Consider the following 17,753-nt stretch of genomic DNA (forward strand, 5'->3'; position numbering starts at 1 on the left):
CAATATAATCTACCGGTATGTTTGCACCCCATGCACCAAAAAGTCAGATTTCGCGGATCTTCACTTCTACGCGCATATAGTTACGCGCATCTAAAATTATGTTTCCATAGCGACCTATAAATTCTACTTTAGGTAAAAACCTTACTATATGGCTGGATGGCGAGCAGCGCAAGTAGTTTCCATGATGTGAGTGTAAGTGTAGTGGCATGTACATAATGTTGGAACGTTTGTTTTGCTAGGATGTTCTAAAGGCCTCCTTTCACTGGCTTTCTCAACAGCTTTCAGAAGAGGCGCATGGAACATCGATTACATTGTTACAGAGTCCAACAGAAGCTGAGGTATTATTGGCAACATATAGCAGTGTTTTAATACTTAGGCTGAGGGATACCACCGGTTGTAAACCAAGATCAAGAGATTTTGATCAGAATTCATTTAAAGAATGATCAATCACTTTATTTCATCTTCACCTAACTCCATGATTCTTTTATAATAAAATAAGCACTTAGTTATGTTCACCTGAGGCGCACAACACTAGTTGGAAATTACACATGAGTTTTCCTGATTTTCACCGTTATTTCTGATTTCTATATTGATTTCCTCCCTTGTAAATTATAGTTTACGGGATAATCTATATAATATACAAAGAAACTTGGAGGGTATGACCAGTAAGTGGTCTCAAATGAAATCAAGGTAGTCAGATGTCTTGATTACAAAGGTCTTGTGTCCGTAATAGGTAGTATTACTTTTTCACAATTACATACATGTTGTGTTGTTTACATGGACCATTCTTTATCTTTTTACAGCAATGGAAACATGATTTGTTACACCAGCTCACTACACCACCATCCATTTATTGTGCCGTGGTAGATGTGATAACATCAAATACCCTGGATGATCACCAGTGTAGTTTTCAGTATGTGTTCAAGGTGTTAGCACGTAAGGGAGTGTTTCTTGATGAGTGTGATGATATGATAGTCACTGAGACAACCCTAGCCAACTTCAGTCCTTTTAATATTGTAAGTTTGTCTACATTGTATAATGTATATGTTTGCAAAGTGTAGGCCTTACTAGATGCCAGACATTTCATCATAAAATGCCCGGGTAGTTTAAACACCCAAGGTGCCAAAAAACAGTTATAATTTTTCTTGGTTGGCGTAATAAGCCTTAGATTACATGCTTCACCTTGTGTCTCACTGTTGCAAATAGCAGGGGTGGATCCAGGAGCTGGCAAGGGGAGGGGCACAAACAGGCTTAGTTGTAGGTGGTTGGAGGAGAGCCAGATTCTCTTGTTAGTTGCTGCATTAATCATCTCTTAGTAGTGTCTCACTGTTGGTTTGCCATTTTGGCCTTTGCAGGTGGTTGTGAAATCTTAAAAGCTGTTTAAAAGGCTCTGAATGTATTAGACAACAGCAACACGATAATTATTTTAGAGGCGCTTAGTACGCATGAAGGTGCTGGGTGACGATTTCACAGCTAGTTTGACTTTGGTTTCAGGTGAATTTGTAATAAATGCTAGTAAAATGTGCATATTTTCATGAGGTAAACTGATCTTAGCCTGACATAAAATTTAGTATTTTAATCAGAAATATGGCTGGCTCCAGCATTGAAACCGGGTCGGGTCATCCGGGTCACATTTTCTCTGGGTCATCCGGGTCTGACCCGGATTGGATCACGTGAGAAACGAAATAGTTCGTTTGACGACGTGGAACTTATAAACGCTATCGCGTAGCTCTTTCATGAGCCACGCCCACTTATCGCAATACCAACATATGCTCAGCCACGCCTATTTGTTAGTAAGTGCAGTATGTAGCACGAAACTGAGGGTATCTATGGTGAGAGGTAGCTATTGTCAGTAGGTGAAGACCTTTTTTTTTTTTTGGTCTTCAACCTACAGCTGGGCTGAAGTTGCAATATTATAGACTCGTTCGCTCACCCGAGACTAGACGAAACACGTCTCGGCTTTAATTAATCTGGGTCACATCCGGGTCTGACCCGCATTGCTATCCGGGTCAGTGGGTCATCCGGGTCAGCAGTAGTGACCCGGTTTCAACATTGGCTGGCTCCTCTACAAGGTGTGTGTGGGGGAATTTGCCCCAAATGCCCCATCCTGCATCCGCCATTGAATGGTTATACCAAACTGTAAGTTGATAAGTACTGTCACTTGGAGTGTACGCTTAGTACTGTAGCCTGGTAAACACAAATTTAACACTGGGATTTTCTAGTGATACGGTATGTATTTCTGTATGTAATGTATCCCCATGCATGATGATAATGATAAGTTATATACTATATTATGTAGTTGGCACACCAGACATTAATAAATGCCATAATGAAGCTATACATTACTGCATCAATTGCAATCCCTTCTGTGATATGTGAAATACGACGTATTGCATCATTCACGCCATCTAAAGAGCTACCCACATCTTCAAATGAAGCACTGTTATTATGGATCAGGAAGATATGTTCTTGTAATATTACCAAGTTTAAGAAGGAGAGTTCCTTGCACACCTTACCTGCATACTTCACCAGTAGTGATGTCATTGAAGTAGTGAAGGATGGGCAGTCACTTGCTCAACTGTTGTTGTATTATTTTCCTAACAATGTGAAATGGAGTGGTAAGTGGCTTTAAGAGTGTAGCATGAAATTATGAGTATACATATGGATGTCCATCTTCATTATACAGAGGTTCTGATAGTTCTTCGTGCACAACAACAAAAAAAACATGCAGAAGTCACATTCATAAGTTCTTGGCCAATCAAGTTGCTGCATTTTTTGAACTTTAAACTAAAATGATCACACATGACCACCGCTTTAAATTTTGTTGATGCACAAAGCTATTAAAACTCTGTTGTTTGCACCAACACACTTTTCCATTATGTATGCTATAGAGAAAAAATAGAATTGCACTGCTACTCAGTGAAGCAAATTTCACATCAATCAAACATATCCATTATCTTGTTTACTTTTTTACCAGTATAATTATTTGTTTTGTTCCTGTAGCCTAAAAAGTATGAGTATTTGTGGTAGACACATAAACAATGTTTTTTATCCTTTTTTTTCTTTTCATTTGAAACTTATGCACAAGTGAATATAGGGCTAAAAATTTACCTTGGTGAATTTGCTAATCCATGGTGAACACTTTGAGCCAAGCTTCACCAATGTACACACAAGATGCGCTTGTAGTTTATTGTCAGTAGAGTTGCTGTACAAATTGATTTTGTTTTTTCTACTTTCTTTGATCCCTAATCCAACGTAAAATTTCTAATTTTTTGTTCTACTTGTTTGTCTACATACTGAATCCGTGCATAGCACATCAAAAGAAAGAACAGCACTAGGTATGCCATTTTATGTCTGAATGTGTGCCCCATACTGAAGTGAAGTGGTCATTATGCTTCGTTTTTCAGCTATGTCCAGCCCATTACTCAGTATTATAAATGAACAGTATAAGAAGTGTCTCTGCAATCAATCCACTCGCTATGGCAATACAGGTGTTTAGCATGATAGCTAGTTAGCACAGCCACAGAGAAGCTGTATTGCACTATTGCAAATTGACACCTTACATTGTCAGTAAGATGTGTGTATTGTACATACTGCGGTTGGCCATTTATTGATGAAGTGACATCAAACGGTGAAGAAATCAAGCCTGTAGCCTTATCCACGTCGAGTTATATTTGGCTGGAGGCATCAGGCAGTCAGTTATTAGAAAATTCAGCTAAATTAAAATTTTATAGAAACTTGTTGGAAGGGTTTGGGGTTGATTTGAAGACATATTTTGGCTTGGTCATGCCTAACCAATACTGCCAAGCTGTCATGAAGGAAAAGTGATGCTGGGCAAGACAGCCCATACCTCAATTAGCCTTTTCCATAATGACGTCATGCTAATTTGGGTTATATTGAGTACTGTTTCCTATGATGCCAATGTTTTTGATAAATTATTACAAGATTAATAAAACTATATATCAAGGTGCAGGTATGGTTATATACTAGGTCATTGATAGAGTAACATTTCCACTCTTTTTAGAGAACCAACTGAGAATTTTGTAAGTAGCATAAACCAATTCCATTCATAGCATTATACTCTTACCTGCCAGTTTTACTGTGATATTTTCTTTCTGGATTACACTCGTGCCCAACCGGGCTCGCGCTAATGTGCAAACACCATCTGGTGACAATGCTCAAGTGTCTTGGGCCCGGAAGTGCTATCCAGCCAAAATATTGGCTGGCCAATCAGAATCAAGAAGTTGCATAATCGCATGAATGTATTGGAAGTTGATGAAAAAGCAGACTATTTAAAGCCGTTTTATTAGAAGTATTCACCTAGGTTGTTCAAGAGGTGTTGTGTCTTCCGATGTCACCTTACAAAATCGAAGACTAGAGTCGTGACTCGATGTTTCACCAGTAATAAAACACTATCCACTACTAATACGATGTATGAAGAGACCGCGTCTAGTAAATTGTCCTTTTGTGAGTTTTACTAGCCAGTTTTGAATGGTTTTTCACTGCCTATATTTTGGCTGGATCACATTTCCAGGCCCAAGGAGTTCGAGCATTGTCACCAGACCGTGTTTGCACATTAGTGCGAGCCTGGCTGGGCATGAGACTAACACAAACCATGACACAAACCATAAATCTACATTTTGCCCATAGAAAAAAATATTTGGTACCCCAAATAGAGATCACCATTTTTCAATACCTTTTGTTCAGTTTCTTTTTAAGGTGGCTCCCTCAGCCACTCAGAATACACCCCCTCCCTCCCACAATCCTCTACAAGAGAGGACAGTGGGAACACTCCTCAGCTGCTGGGAGGACTTCAGTCACTCCCAGCTACCCTTCATGCTCAGAAGAGGATGTTATTATTCCTCCTCATGGCTGAGGGAGTTGTCTCTGTTGGTAGACAGAGAGTTGACATGTACTATAGAAATGATCCTAGTGAGTACAGTCTTGACTTTGCACTCTCAGCCCAGTGGTTTTATAGACCTACTTGTTAGATATGATTGTGGGTTTGAGTTACCATCAGTCAACATCACAATGATGACATACTACCATAGTACTTTGTTTTCTATTACTTCACTACACACAGTATAAAAATATTATGTGTTAAAAGCTGAGGTCACCCTATTAACAAGCTCCCTTTATGTAATAGCCTAATTAACAAGTTTTTATTTCTTTGTATAATATACCATATTGCAAAGTGACCTTGTGTTATTAAACATATACAGATTTCCACTGGTCCCTGTCACAGCTCTCTGAGGACAAGAGCCTACACAACCTAACTGTGGTGAATACTATGGTATCACTGAACACACCAGTAAAATGTCACATTGATCCTCACTTAATGTTACTCAATGATCATGTTGTTTCCAATACTACCACCATTACTGCACTACAGTTTAATGTTTTGGTATTCTTGTCTACATTATTTGTGTATGTTAAACAGTCCTATTTGCTAACGTCTGAATCGAGTAAGAAACCTTCAAGTGAAAGTTTTAACAGTAGAGTTTCTCCAGGAAATATACTGTCTAAACGAAAAGAAATACAAAAAGGAGTGCTTTCTGCTAGTAAACCTCCTTCACGATATTTAGCAAGACGTAATTCAAGTGATGTGTTGATGCATGCTTTGTCTGATAGTAGCTTGTGTCAAAATCATGGTAGTTTGTCTAGTACACCATCTTCAGTTTCTCTCATTGATTATAACAAAAGATCTAATGTTGAGAAACCAAATAATGGTTACAGTGATTTAACTGGGGATAGTGGTAGTAAATATATTAAGCAACAGATTACTGCATCTAGTGAAAACCTCAAAATGGCACAATTTGAATCACACACTTCACTGAGACTAAAGCGACCACCTAGTGGACGAATGCCCAAGGAATGTTTTGAGGACAATGCAACCAAATTAGCCACTCACGGCAGTGCACATACCAGTTACTTGACTTCAGTTTCTTCTACCACATCAATAAACAGTGATTCAGAAACAGCTCAGTGTTTTAATCAAAAGGAGGACAAAAGCATGGAAAAATTTGAGAACTCACTGCTTGTTAATCATAGTCGTAATCTCAGCAATGACCATCAGTTTCAGCCAACAGCCATTATAGCAGATCCTTCCAGTTATCAGTGGCTATTGAAGACATTAGCTCTACATGGTGTAACCCTGGAAACTGACCCAGGGTGTAGAGACAAGGAACAAGATAGTATACAGGAAGCCACTTTGGTGAGTATACATAAAACTTTAGTGTATGAACTGATTGTTATATTAGAGTGTTTGAATTAATTTTTTTGTCGGTCACAAGTTTAGACTGACAATAGGTACTTGACCTATTCCACAGCTGTTTGAATTATGTGCATGTTGTCTAGGTTAGAGTTGGGCAATACATATTTACAAGTTTTGCTATGACTTGTATTGTTATATCCATCCCATAAACAACTCCTTCATATTAAATGCATTTATGAGGCAGTTACATTAATTATATTTTATTTTCTAAGCAATATATCATGATATATTCACAAACTCTATATATCATGAAGAGTAAACTAACCTTGATGCAGTTATTGTCTCATGTTTTTATCGTGATAGCAATTATATTGCCCAACCCTAATGTCGTCTGTGACTATCAATTGGCTAGTCAGTGGATCCTCGCTTAAGCTGGCCTCTGTTAACACGACTCTTAATAGGGTCGTTCCATGTCAAATCACCGAGAAATTGTAGGGTCACCTCTCGGATTTTGACAACACTTGGTGTGTTTGTAGTACCTATGGTGCTCATCACCCATACCAATTTTTAGCCTCATACACTACATAGTTTCTGATTTATGACCACAAATATTTTGAATATTTCATGAAAATTTGGTTCGTCTTGAGTTACAAAATCAACTGTAGCTCACCACTGTGTTAATATTTTAAAATTAAATTTTCAGCAATTAAAGACTGTTAATTGATAGTTCAAGTAATCCTTAAACTATGGGATATCAGTTTAGTTAAGGTTCAAAAAGGCTCCATTAAACACTTTAATCCTTAATATTTCAAAAAGCGCTACTTCAAATTCTTTGAATTTTTTAGTAAATAATAATTAGGTTATGGTCTATTGTTGGTAAAATTTTTGTGGTGGGGCCACATTGGGTTCAAGAGATATAATTAAATATGTTGTGGTATGTAGTGGATTTTTGTAGTCTATTATTGCTATATATGGGAGTGTACACCTCTAATAACCACTGCTGATAAGGCCATGCCAACTTTGTCTTACACAATCAAGGTGTCCAAGTATAGTGTAACCTGTATAAATGACCACCTGTATTGAAAGACCACCTTTGTGCTGCAATTTATTTAGTTGGATTTACTGTATGGGTAATTCCATATCAGTTCACCAAAGTTTTGCACATGGCCCCTCGGAATTGGACAAAATTTGGTGGGTTGGTATCCAAAGTGGTCATGTGTCCTTTCACCCATTGCTTGTATGGCTTCCCAGAAATGGCTTATTTAGTATACTATTTTTGCTGTACTTGTGACCATTCAAAGCATCATAACTTAGGTGTTTTTAAAATGAATTACACCACTTTAAAGCTCAAAGAAAAAGCTTTCGTTTGGTATATTTAACAGCTTAATTTGTTGAAGTTGATAATTAACTACGTCTCCTAATCTTTGACCTTTGCTCTACCAAAAAGTGCTGATTAGAATTTTTGTGAATATTTGTCAACATTCACCTATTAGTTGCAACAGTTTCAACTTGGGATCTCTATGGGATTATGAGATAGGTAGCTAGCGGTGTTTGTGGTATTATATATACATGTAGTAGATATCCCATGCAGTATTGCATACCTTGAAACCCATTCTGTTGATTTAGGTTTGCAGACACACAAGACTCTTTGATTCAACTGCAAGTTAATATAAACAGGTTGTGACAAAGGCATGTGATACAAGTTTGTTACTGTGGTGATACAGTGTGATGCTGTTTGGTAGCAAAAGTCATTTCTTTTTTTGTCAGAATACACATAACCACTTCTTGTCCTTGGGTCTTTGAGAGTTAGAATGTCATCCATTGGTATAGTGTGGATATTCTGGGGCTCTGAGTACTTGAACAAGTTTGATGGACCACAGAAATGCCAGCTTTATTTCCTAGTGTCACTGCAAACTTCAAGCACACAAGCTAACCACTGATTCTCTTCTTGTAAACAAGTGACAAATCCAACAATCGATTCTGGTGAAACTTCATTCTTTGCTATAGTAATTACCTCTCTCTTTCCTGAAAACATCAGATTATGAGTAAAATTTTATTTCCACTCTTTCTGAAATTGGCATAAAAGAGTGGTTTTCTCATACCATGGATTATACGTGAGAGTTGAAAGCAACGTCCCTATCATCTCAAATAATCTTCATTGTTACAATACCCAAAGTAAGCAGCAGGTATGTTGCTACATGCTCAATTGAACAACTGATATGGTGTCATTAGCTGGTCATTGTACTGCCTTTGCAAGCTATATAAGCTGGCTGCATTTGAAAACTATACAACTAAATACAAAGGTGGTCTTTCAATACAGGTGGTCATTTATACAGGTTGCACTGTACTTGGACACCTTCAGTGTGTAAGACAAAGTTGGTATGGCCTTATCAGCTATGGTTATTAGAGGTGTACACTCCCATATAGCAATAATAGACTACAAAATTCCACTACATACCACAACATATTTAATTATATCTCTTGAACCCATTGTGGCCCCACCACAAAAATTTTACCAACAATAGACCATAACCTAATTATTATTTATTAAAAAAATTCAAAGAATTTGAAGCAGCGCTTTTTGAAATATTAAGGATTAAAGTTTTTAATGGAGCCATTTTGAACCTTAATTAAATTGATATCCCATAGTTTAAGGATTACTTGAACTATCAATTAACAGTCTTTAATTGCTGAAAATTTTATTTTAAAATATTAACATAGTGGTGAGCTACAGTTGATTTTGTAGCTTAAGACAAAACAATTTTTCATGAAATATTCAAAATATTTGTGGTCATAAATCAGAAACTATGTAGTGTATGAGGCTAAAAATTGGTATGGGTGATGAGCACCATAGGTACTACCAACACACCAAGTTTCGTCAAAATCCGAGAGGTGACCTTACAATTTCTCGGTGATTTGACATGGAATGACCCAATAGGGATTGGAAACGGCGTCACCTGCCCAGTATATATACTACCTGTATAATTGATGTCATTGGTTTGATACGAGGTGCGTTTTGTTTGCTACTGCTTTGAAGAACATGAAACAAACATTTCTTCTTACAGTGTATTACTGTAGGTTTTGTATACTGTGAAAGCTCTTTAAGGTTGACTTTGGGTACGCACCTCCTGGTGTCTACAATACATGGCTTATTAGAACCCCTTTGGCCATTAGAAGTTAACAGAATGGTTTGTAAGTCACACCCCTAGTTCAAACACTATGCATTTCTTTTGTTACAACTTTGCTCAGTGTTGTTATACTGTCGTGCTTCTGTTCTTGTAACTCAGCACAGTTGTTGTCTAGCAAAACTATTTGTCTAATCTAATGCTGAAGCAGTTAAACAAAGCTAGAAAGATGGTGGCGTACTTCACTCACAGATTCTTATTTCTCTCTCAAAACTTTCAGAACTTCATCAATAAACTTGGTATACAGTGCAAATTATGGAAACATTTAAATCATGGCTATTTCTGGCATGTGACGCCTTTTCCAATCCCCATTAATAGTTGTATATCTATAATTAAACAAACATTTTGATTATCCAAACGTACAAAATGACTAGAGTATTTAACAGAACTCTAATAATGAATGAGCTTTATTTGATTTACTGATCTCAACAATTTGTTGGTGCTCATCTTCCAAGTACCTATGGCAGGGTAATTCATTAGATGCAGTAGTAACCATTGTATGTAAAATTCACACCAGTGGTGACATGCATGTTGGCATATAACGTGCTATAGTATGTACAAGTTGAGCTGAATCCTGAAAAACAGCTAAAAGTTAAAAGTGGATTTTTTCTCAAGAGAGTAAATATTTCAGCCAACCAGATGATTAATGGTAACAGCAAAGGTGTCAACAACAGAGACGTACAGTTTGGCTTCATTACAAGTTCGGGAAGAGACTACAATGGACACTGCACTTTTGTGACTTTCCCATAGGAAATGTATGGTGAAAATTTTGATTGGCCGTAATTGTTATGTCAGACTTTTGAACGAAAAAAATTTTGAAATATTTTTAGTGGGTCAAGCAGTACTACAAGTGTGCCAAATTTCAAGATCATGTGTAATTGCATCCATGAGTTAATAAATGTTTTTGAGGATTCAGCTCAATGCTTACATACTATAGTAATGCAATAAACATGCATGTTGTAAACTGTATTAGTATTGAAATACTCTAATAGAACGATCACTTACAATGTTTTCAATAGAAGTGTGTATATAGTATATCATGGCAGACTGTTTATTGGATACAATAAGTTTTGCAATTTAATTTCAGTAGCAATAAAGCATATACAAGCATTCAGCAAATGTAAATTGGATGGTAGTTATATTTATTTTTTAGGCAATGAACAAAAGATGTCACACAGCAGATGGGTTGAGAAGTGAAGGCACACAAAAACTACCACACGTTTATCGAGTTAACTCAGCTAATGAGAGTTTGCAGGTGAGTAGGATTGCTCGACTGAACATCAAACATGTACCAAGTAAGTTCCTCGATATATTGTCAGTCCGTCATGTTAATAATTGTCTTTACACACATAGACTCTACACCATCACTGTACCAAGATGACTCAACAAAAGCTGCTGAAGTAAGTTCTGGAGAGGTTGTTAATTCTGCACATGAACAGGATAATTTCAACCACACGTCTGATGAAGTTACACCTGAGTCCATCTCTGATTCTACTTTTGTCAAGCCAGCTACTCAACAGAACTTACAAAGCCGTGAATATTCTGGGAACAACTTGGAGTCTTCCAACATAGTTGTAGCACAGACAGCCAACACAGTAGACATACCCGGCAGTGATAACGGTGCTTGTGATGATGCTGCTATTGCTGACAAAACATACTCTCTATCATCAGAGTCTTGTAGTGATGTTGCTGATATTGATCAAGTGACTGATTCTGATGCCACTCAACTACAAACTGTTCAGTTGGATGTATTTCCTGAGGAAGAAATGGAAAAACCAGAATCACAGCCAGCTAGAACGTCAGATGATAACATGCAACTTGTTGCAATGGCCTGTTATGAGACAGTGATGGAAATGGTTAAATGTGATGATTCCTTACCTCTTGACAGTGATAAAGTGAAATCACATGATAGTTCTGGTGTTGAAAAACTGCAGCAATCAAAGCCAGTCAGCTTAGATATATTCCTTGAAGAGGAAACAAGAATACCACAACCAAAGCTGAGTAGACCTCAAGATGCCGATGCCAACATGCAACATGTTGCAATGGTTTGTTATGAGACTGTTATGGAGATGGTAAGAAGTGATGATATATTGTCCTCCTTCATGAGCGATAGCCAACATGATGGTAATAATATTTCAGCTCACCCACCACTGCTTGAGAAGCAACATCTTCACAATCAGCAGAAAGACTCACAAGATGGACATGTAGCAGTCCATCATTCTGATGTAGTAAATATAATGTCTTCACATGATGGAGATGTAACAAAACAGGTCGACCATCCTTCCAATGTACAACCTTCTAGTCAGGCTAAGCAGCATTCTGAAGGTGGTGACAATGTGGAGTTACTATTGAGTGACGATGATACAGTCGACTCACTACAACAAGTGGTTGTGACTGATGTACGATCAAATACTGACGGTGGTTTGCTACAAGCTATGCCACGGTCACAGGTAGCAGTTACTGAAAACATGACTCCATCAGATAAATATGATGCCACAGTGGTAGTGAACAAGAAACCCCCTCAAGGCTCCTCTTGTAAGTAGATATTTGAACATTGTTTGTTGCATGAATAATGTGTTTTGTGTATAGATCAGCCAAAAGATTCTGTTTCTGCTAGTCCATTTTCTGTTTTCATTGATATTTCAGATAGCAAGGTACAACATTAAATTGTTAATAATAATAATAATATATTTTTATTGTACTATTGGGTGCTTATATATAGAAATTTGCTTTTATTAATACAATTGCAACAATTGCTGGCTATATACACATAGTATATTTTTCGATACTTGCACATTAATCAAGGGAAGTTGGTTCCCCTACATATCTACCATGCATAGTATCAATGGACCGTGTTGATATGCCATATGTTATATTAATGGACCATGTCAATTTCTACATAGAATGTGTATCATCTGACATGGCTGCACATTTTTGTGATTGAAATGTATCTTGTTATTTTATTAGACATATTTGTGTAGCTGTTGATGCAGTGTGCAACATTCTCAGTTTTTTTTGAACCAGACTGCTTTCCTGTCTGCGTGTTTAATATATACCGTTAATGCAGTCTTCATTTCTAACCACATAGGTTGTCTGGGGAAGTATACATAGCAACCACACTTTTTGTAAAACAATTCTGAAACATTCACAGTGCACTTGTTGATACCTTACAGTGGAATTGTTTATATGGTATATACGTTATGCAACTTTGTTTACCCAGGATAAAGAGCAACAGCTGAGAGTACTGGAGAGTAGACGTCAGAAGATTAAAATGCACCTGATGGAGAGAGACAGAGCACGTACAAAGAAGAAAGACAGAGCAACCCATAAACAAGATCTTGGTGATTCCCAAAGGTACTCCTTTAGTATGAATCTACAGTGACATCTGCCTCAATTGGAATTGTATAACCTCTAAGACAGGTTTCACTGTGTTGTGTTTATTATTAATGCAATACTTGCATGTAGTGCATACATAAGATTTATACATTCACTAGCCTACAGACTGCAAGGATGGATTCAGTGCAGAGAACGGTACTAAAAGATGCTGGAAATAAAAATTCCCAACCGTTAGTGACTACGTCAGAAGAGGGCCATGTTTTGCACTTCACACTTGGAGCACATCCTACTCTACCATCACCAGATGTACCCAACATTGTCAATATTGCTAGTAGTACAATACCCACAATAGCGACTACTAGTCAACCTGTTGCTGTCCCCTATAGTGGTAAGTGTTATCTAAAGTATTGAATAACATATTAGACCATGATAAATTATTACAACACGGATATTCAGTAATTATTTGTTTACGTAAGAATTAATGTTAATATGCATACATAACAACAAGTCTTTGTTTGCCAGTTTTGTGTTATTCTTAACCCAATTATTTAACAGTTATTGTACACGTAAGGTGTAGCGAAGACCTGAGTCACCTGACATAACTCCAGCTCATTCAAGAAAATGGTGGCATTAATGTGTGTGTTACCACACCTTCAGGGATCCAATTGCCACAGTGCCAGAACTATAACAGCTAGTAGCCATTTCCCTTTAATACTTCATTTTGGTATAGTCGCCAAACTAGGAAATACAGCAGCAATTAGTAAACAAATGATTACTGAAAATCCATGTTACTTCATTTATCATGAGCTAGTATGTGGTTTGATACTCTTGTTTACTCTTGGTGTTATAGAACTTTGCGTTGGTGAGATCAAAGGAAAAAGTGTACTTTAAATTTCATAAGTGCACTTTAGGGCAAACAGTGCTTTTTAAAGAGTGCTTTATTGTATGATTAAAGCACTCTTTGCGGTGTAATAAAGCACTCTTTGTGGGCAATAAAGCACAGAGTTTGATTAATAGCCCACTGCGCTCACACCAGTACGACTAATCACCCAAGCCGGTGAAGGCTGATAGTCCATGTCGCGCTGAGTGGTCAATCACCCCAGCCAACATGAGTGCTACCACTGGATTGCTTTTATAGACATACCTACATGCTTCAATGATGAGTGGGAGAAGGTAATGTTGCTGTTATGTTTGTTAATGTAAATGGACAAGTCCTGGAGATATCACGAAAGTACTTCACCATGTGCCACAATTGAATCGATTGTAGGATGTGACCAAAACCTGCCAAAATACACAGTGAACGTCTACCATATGGTGAACTACGCATGAGTTACTTTAGTTTGTGTGCATTCAGGCTGCTAGTAATTCGTGCAAAGCGTGTTAATTACGAGTCCTAGTGTATGGTGAAGCTACATGACCAGAAAGTTCCATAAATCATTTACCGTATAGTAAAAACTTTGGCGGTAAAAAACTTTGGCGAATAGCGTTCAATTCGCCAAAGTTTTTTTCACCAATTATTTTAGATGATCACATGAGCACATTGAGTAACTAGAACTTGAGATGAAGGTCAGCTCGTACCACCACACAATAAAGATCGAGCTGACTTTGGAGATCTTGATCTTCCTAGGAATGTGTCCCACAGTTGTAAGCACTCCTTGGGATATCATTTCCATCTGGCTTCCCGTTCGCACTTCAGTTAGAACGGGAAGCCAGATGGAAATGGTTAGTTCATCATCTCGTGATGGATTTGGCCAAATACTTTGATATACGTGATAACCTCTGCTACTGGAGTTCACTGAAAAAGCAAATACAGTCGCTCTCGGCATCGCAGGAGATAGAGAAGCTCGCCTTGCTAGCACATTGTTAGATCAGTAGCTATAAAAGTACTGCTACAACAACAACAACCCTAGCTACCTATACATTTACTACACTACTTAACTGATGAGTTGATACCTTGTCGTTTTATCCTTACGTACCGTACAATAAAAACTTTGGTGGTAAAAACTTTGGTGATTGAAATAATATTCGCCAAAGTTTTTTCTGCCAATTTTTTCAACAGGGTTTTCGTCACACTTTTTTACCGCAAAAGTTTTTTACTATAAAGCATTGCCTTCCTCGTGCTTTATTAGCATCTCTGCTGCACCTTGTGCTTTATTTTTCATATAGCACTCGCGACAATACTTTAACATATACTTATGGTACCTACCATGTAGGCAATTAATGTACACACAAAAGTAAGCTGCTGTATGCTCTTTTAATCTGAACTCTTACAATTAGGGGCTAATATTTTGTTTGGCACCAAGACAATGAATGATTCAGTGATGATTATGTTATAGTGGATATTATTACATGGTGTAGAGTATTTATATTGAGTCAATTAACTGATCTATTGTTGGGTTATTGAATTAAACATGATCTGTTTTTGTTATTGATACATATAGAATTGGATGACAACTGTGTTTAATGAAAAGATCACATAGTTGATTTGTCTGTATATCCACTGTATAGTTGAATAGAGTTCTTTATACAATAATGAAGGCGTATTATGCATGCTAACTTTCCTTTTAGAGAGAAAACGTGCTTTTGTTTGCATACTATGATCAATGTTTTATATGGAGGTCTTAATATCTTTTTAAAATGTTGTTTATGCCTTCTTGTATAGGTCCACAGTGTTATGTACAGCCATCGATCAAATCTAACAAGAAGATAATTAGTAATGCTATATCACACATATGCCTGGCAGGAGCTGTTAACACAGATGCACGGCAGAAAGTGATACAGGTTGTTATTGTCTATTACATTTTGTGTCCCTTACTACATGTACTTGTGTACTGACTAGATATTGGACAATTCACCAGCTAACAACTTTTTAGTGTTATTCCGTGATCAGATTGGATGCAAATTTCGGGGAATTTACATTTGCGATGATGAAAAGGTGTGTATGATCCATATGATTAGAAAATTATAATCACAGTTTTTCCATCTGTGTGTATAAACATATAAGCTCACATAAACTGTGTTGTGTTTTGTGTGTGTGTGTGTGTGTGGATGCATATAGTCCTAAGTTTTTTGTTATTGTAGGTACTGAAAATTTATGGGGCAGGCCCTAAAGTAGTTACTAATTCAATGATTTCAAGAGTTTTCAAGTTAGTAAGCTGTATTGGTACCTAGTACTAGTGTATATATTGAATATGTGTCTCCTACTAAGAGTATATGTAATCATGCAGTACAGTAGTACTGTTAAGTAGGGATCTCCCCCTGATTATTTATGTCTAAATCATACATTAGCACATGCCTCTACTTATAGTCATACTATCAGGTCTGCAGTACTGAGCCACTTTCAACTTTGTACACGCAGGTAATTTGTTAACTGCTACAAGCCTTAATTCTCATTGTTGTGGCCATTTATTAGCTCTTACAGTTGCTAATGTATGTAACATTACAGTAAAGTCATAAATACCACATCAATGGAGAAAATGGTACCAGACTATTTCCCAATACAACACTATAGTAAACTCACTGACAAAATTGGGCTGAATGTCTCATTCCCAATATGTCTAATTGGCTACAGTGACTTGTAAACTTTTGCGTGGATATAGTACAATAAGTGCATATATTGCATAGTTAATGCATTAGAGTATTGTGTAATCACAAAATTAATTTCCTTCTAGTTTGGTTGTTTGTAGGAATCAATTAGTCGGTCAGTAATGTGAAGCTTTCTAATGTTATCTCATTGTACTTGTTGTAAAGATAGGAGTCGGAATCTTGACATTTGAAAGATAGGAATCAGAATCTTGACATTTTGAAAGTAGAAATACAAAATTTTAACTTCGTATAGGCTGAAAGTATACAAGGTCATTTTGAAAGTACAGTATATGTTCGGGCTTGATGATATGAATTAAGATATGTTTGGTTACCCAACCAACAAATATATAATTATGATGAAAGTTTGAAGCTGATTCTAGTCAATAATATCACCCCCATTATATAAAATATTTTATTACAATGAAACTTTATATACATGTAGGTATAATTCAGGAACACGGGAATTTCATCAAATACCAAGTGCAAGGATCTCCAAGGCCATCGATGCTTTTACTCTACACCACTACATTTGGGAATTAGCCAAGAGTAAAAAGCAAAATCTTTGATTCCTTTTTTTTTGTATGATATAATAATTTATGTACATAAAATTTTGTAACTATAAACATGCTATCTATATTTTTAATGTGCATATGCCAAGAGTTTTCATGTAAAAATTATCTTAGCTGCATGGGAATTTGTGTGACTGATGCTTTTTGTATTAACAAGATTTCCACACCTGCATGGAGTGACCTATAACATATAGTACATACCGGCTTATACAATCAAAATGCTTGACAAATTAATAGCATTCTGAAGGTATAGATAGCTATATAGACAGATGCAGCTAATATGCATAATAGTAATTCTTCGTCATGCATGTAATGTTCATATTTAGCTAATTTGCTCTTAAGTCTTCTGTTATACCTCATGTGGTCACCACATATACATATGGCTGCATGGTATGCTATGTCAGCCATGTGTATAGGATTGTGATGAAAGAACAAATAAGTTAACATTTTAATTATTTGTGATCAAAGATTCTGTGCAGAGTTTCAACATACTAATATGGAAAATGATAACCACAAGTCTTTCCTCATTTTGATAATAAATGCCATATTTGCACAACATGTTTTCATTTCAGTATGTAATTTTGCAGACTCAGTAGCATCATATCTATATAGACACACAAAAGTGCTATGCCATTAATAGTCATTCCCCTGTATGTCATTACGTTGATTAGATACATTGTGTTTTAATGGGTTATTATGAATAATGAGTTTTGTAGTCCATTACATGAAAAAATGAGTTTGAATTTTGTGATATTGCCACATGCATTTGATTATCCACATAATTTAATCTCCCAAGCAGTTGTTGTGAAGGGGAAAGAAGAGCCAATTGATTTAGAGTTGTTTGATGAGGCCATTGCTGTTGCT

General features: G+C 36.7%; 1 protein-coding gene and 1 non-coding gene across 4 annotated transcripts; one reads left to right on the plus strand and one right to left on the minus strand.

The window, feature by feature from the left end:
- Positions 1-90: 90 nt before the first annotated feature.
- Positions 91-17,061, plus strand: LOC136261630 (calmodulin-regulated spectrin-associated protein 1-B-like). 3 transcript variants are annotated; one of them, XM_066055660.1, is made up of 14 exons: positions 91-192; positions 240-338; positions 804-1,016; positions 2,300-2,618; positions 5,223-6,214; positions 10,553-10,694; positions 10,753-11,934; positions 11,989-12,053; positions 12,620-12,753; positions 12,894-13,123; positions 15,398-15,516; positions 15,575-15,670; positions 15,817-15,881; positions 16,763-17,061. In XM_066055660.1, the coding sequence occupies exons 1-14, from the start codon at positions 157-159 to the stop codon at positions 16,884-16,886; spliced, it is 3,816 nt and encodes a 1,271-aa protein (XP_065911732.1). In that variant the 5' UTR covers positions 91-156; the 3' UTR covers positions 16,887-17,061. The 3 variants fall into 3 exon arrangements, with proteins under 3 accessions (XP_065911732.1, XP_065911733.1, XP_065911734.1); XM_066055661.1 differs by having other exon boundaries at positions 91-186; XM_066055662.1 differs by lacking the exons at positions 91-192; positions 240-338; positions 2,300-2,618 and having other exon boundaries at positions 878-1,016.
- On the minus strand, positions 4,732-4,946 carry LOC136262621 (small nucleolar RNA U3). Its single transcript, XR_010704250.1, has one exon. It is a non-coding gene; the product is annotated as a small nucleolar RNA U3 (small nucleolar RNA).
- Positions 17,062-17,753: the final 692 nt, after the last annotated feature.

The sequence above is a fragment of the Dysidea avara genome, chromosome 7, assembly GCF_963678975.1.
Source record: "Dysidea avara chromosome 7, odDysAvar1.4, whole genome shotgun sequence".
Taxonomy (NCBI): Eukaryota; Metazoa; Porifera; class Demospongiae; order Dictyoceratida; family Dysideidae; genus Dysidea; species Dysidea avara.

Coding starts and splice junctions, on each gene's coding strand:
- LOC136261630 (XM_066055660.1), top strand. CDS start 157: ATGGCGAGCAGCGCAAGTAGTTTCCATGATGTGAGT. Junction 11,935..11,988: donor ACCCCCTCAAGGCTCCTCTT/GTAAGTAGATAT, acceptor TTTTGTGTATAG/ATCAGCCAAAAGATTCTGTT. Junction 12,754..12,893: donor GATCTTGGTGATTCCCAAAG/GTACTCCTTTAG, acceptor TACATTCACTAG/CCTACAGACTGCAAGGATGG.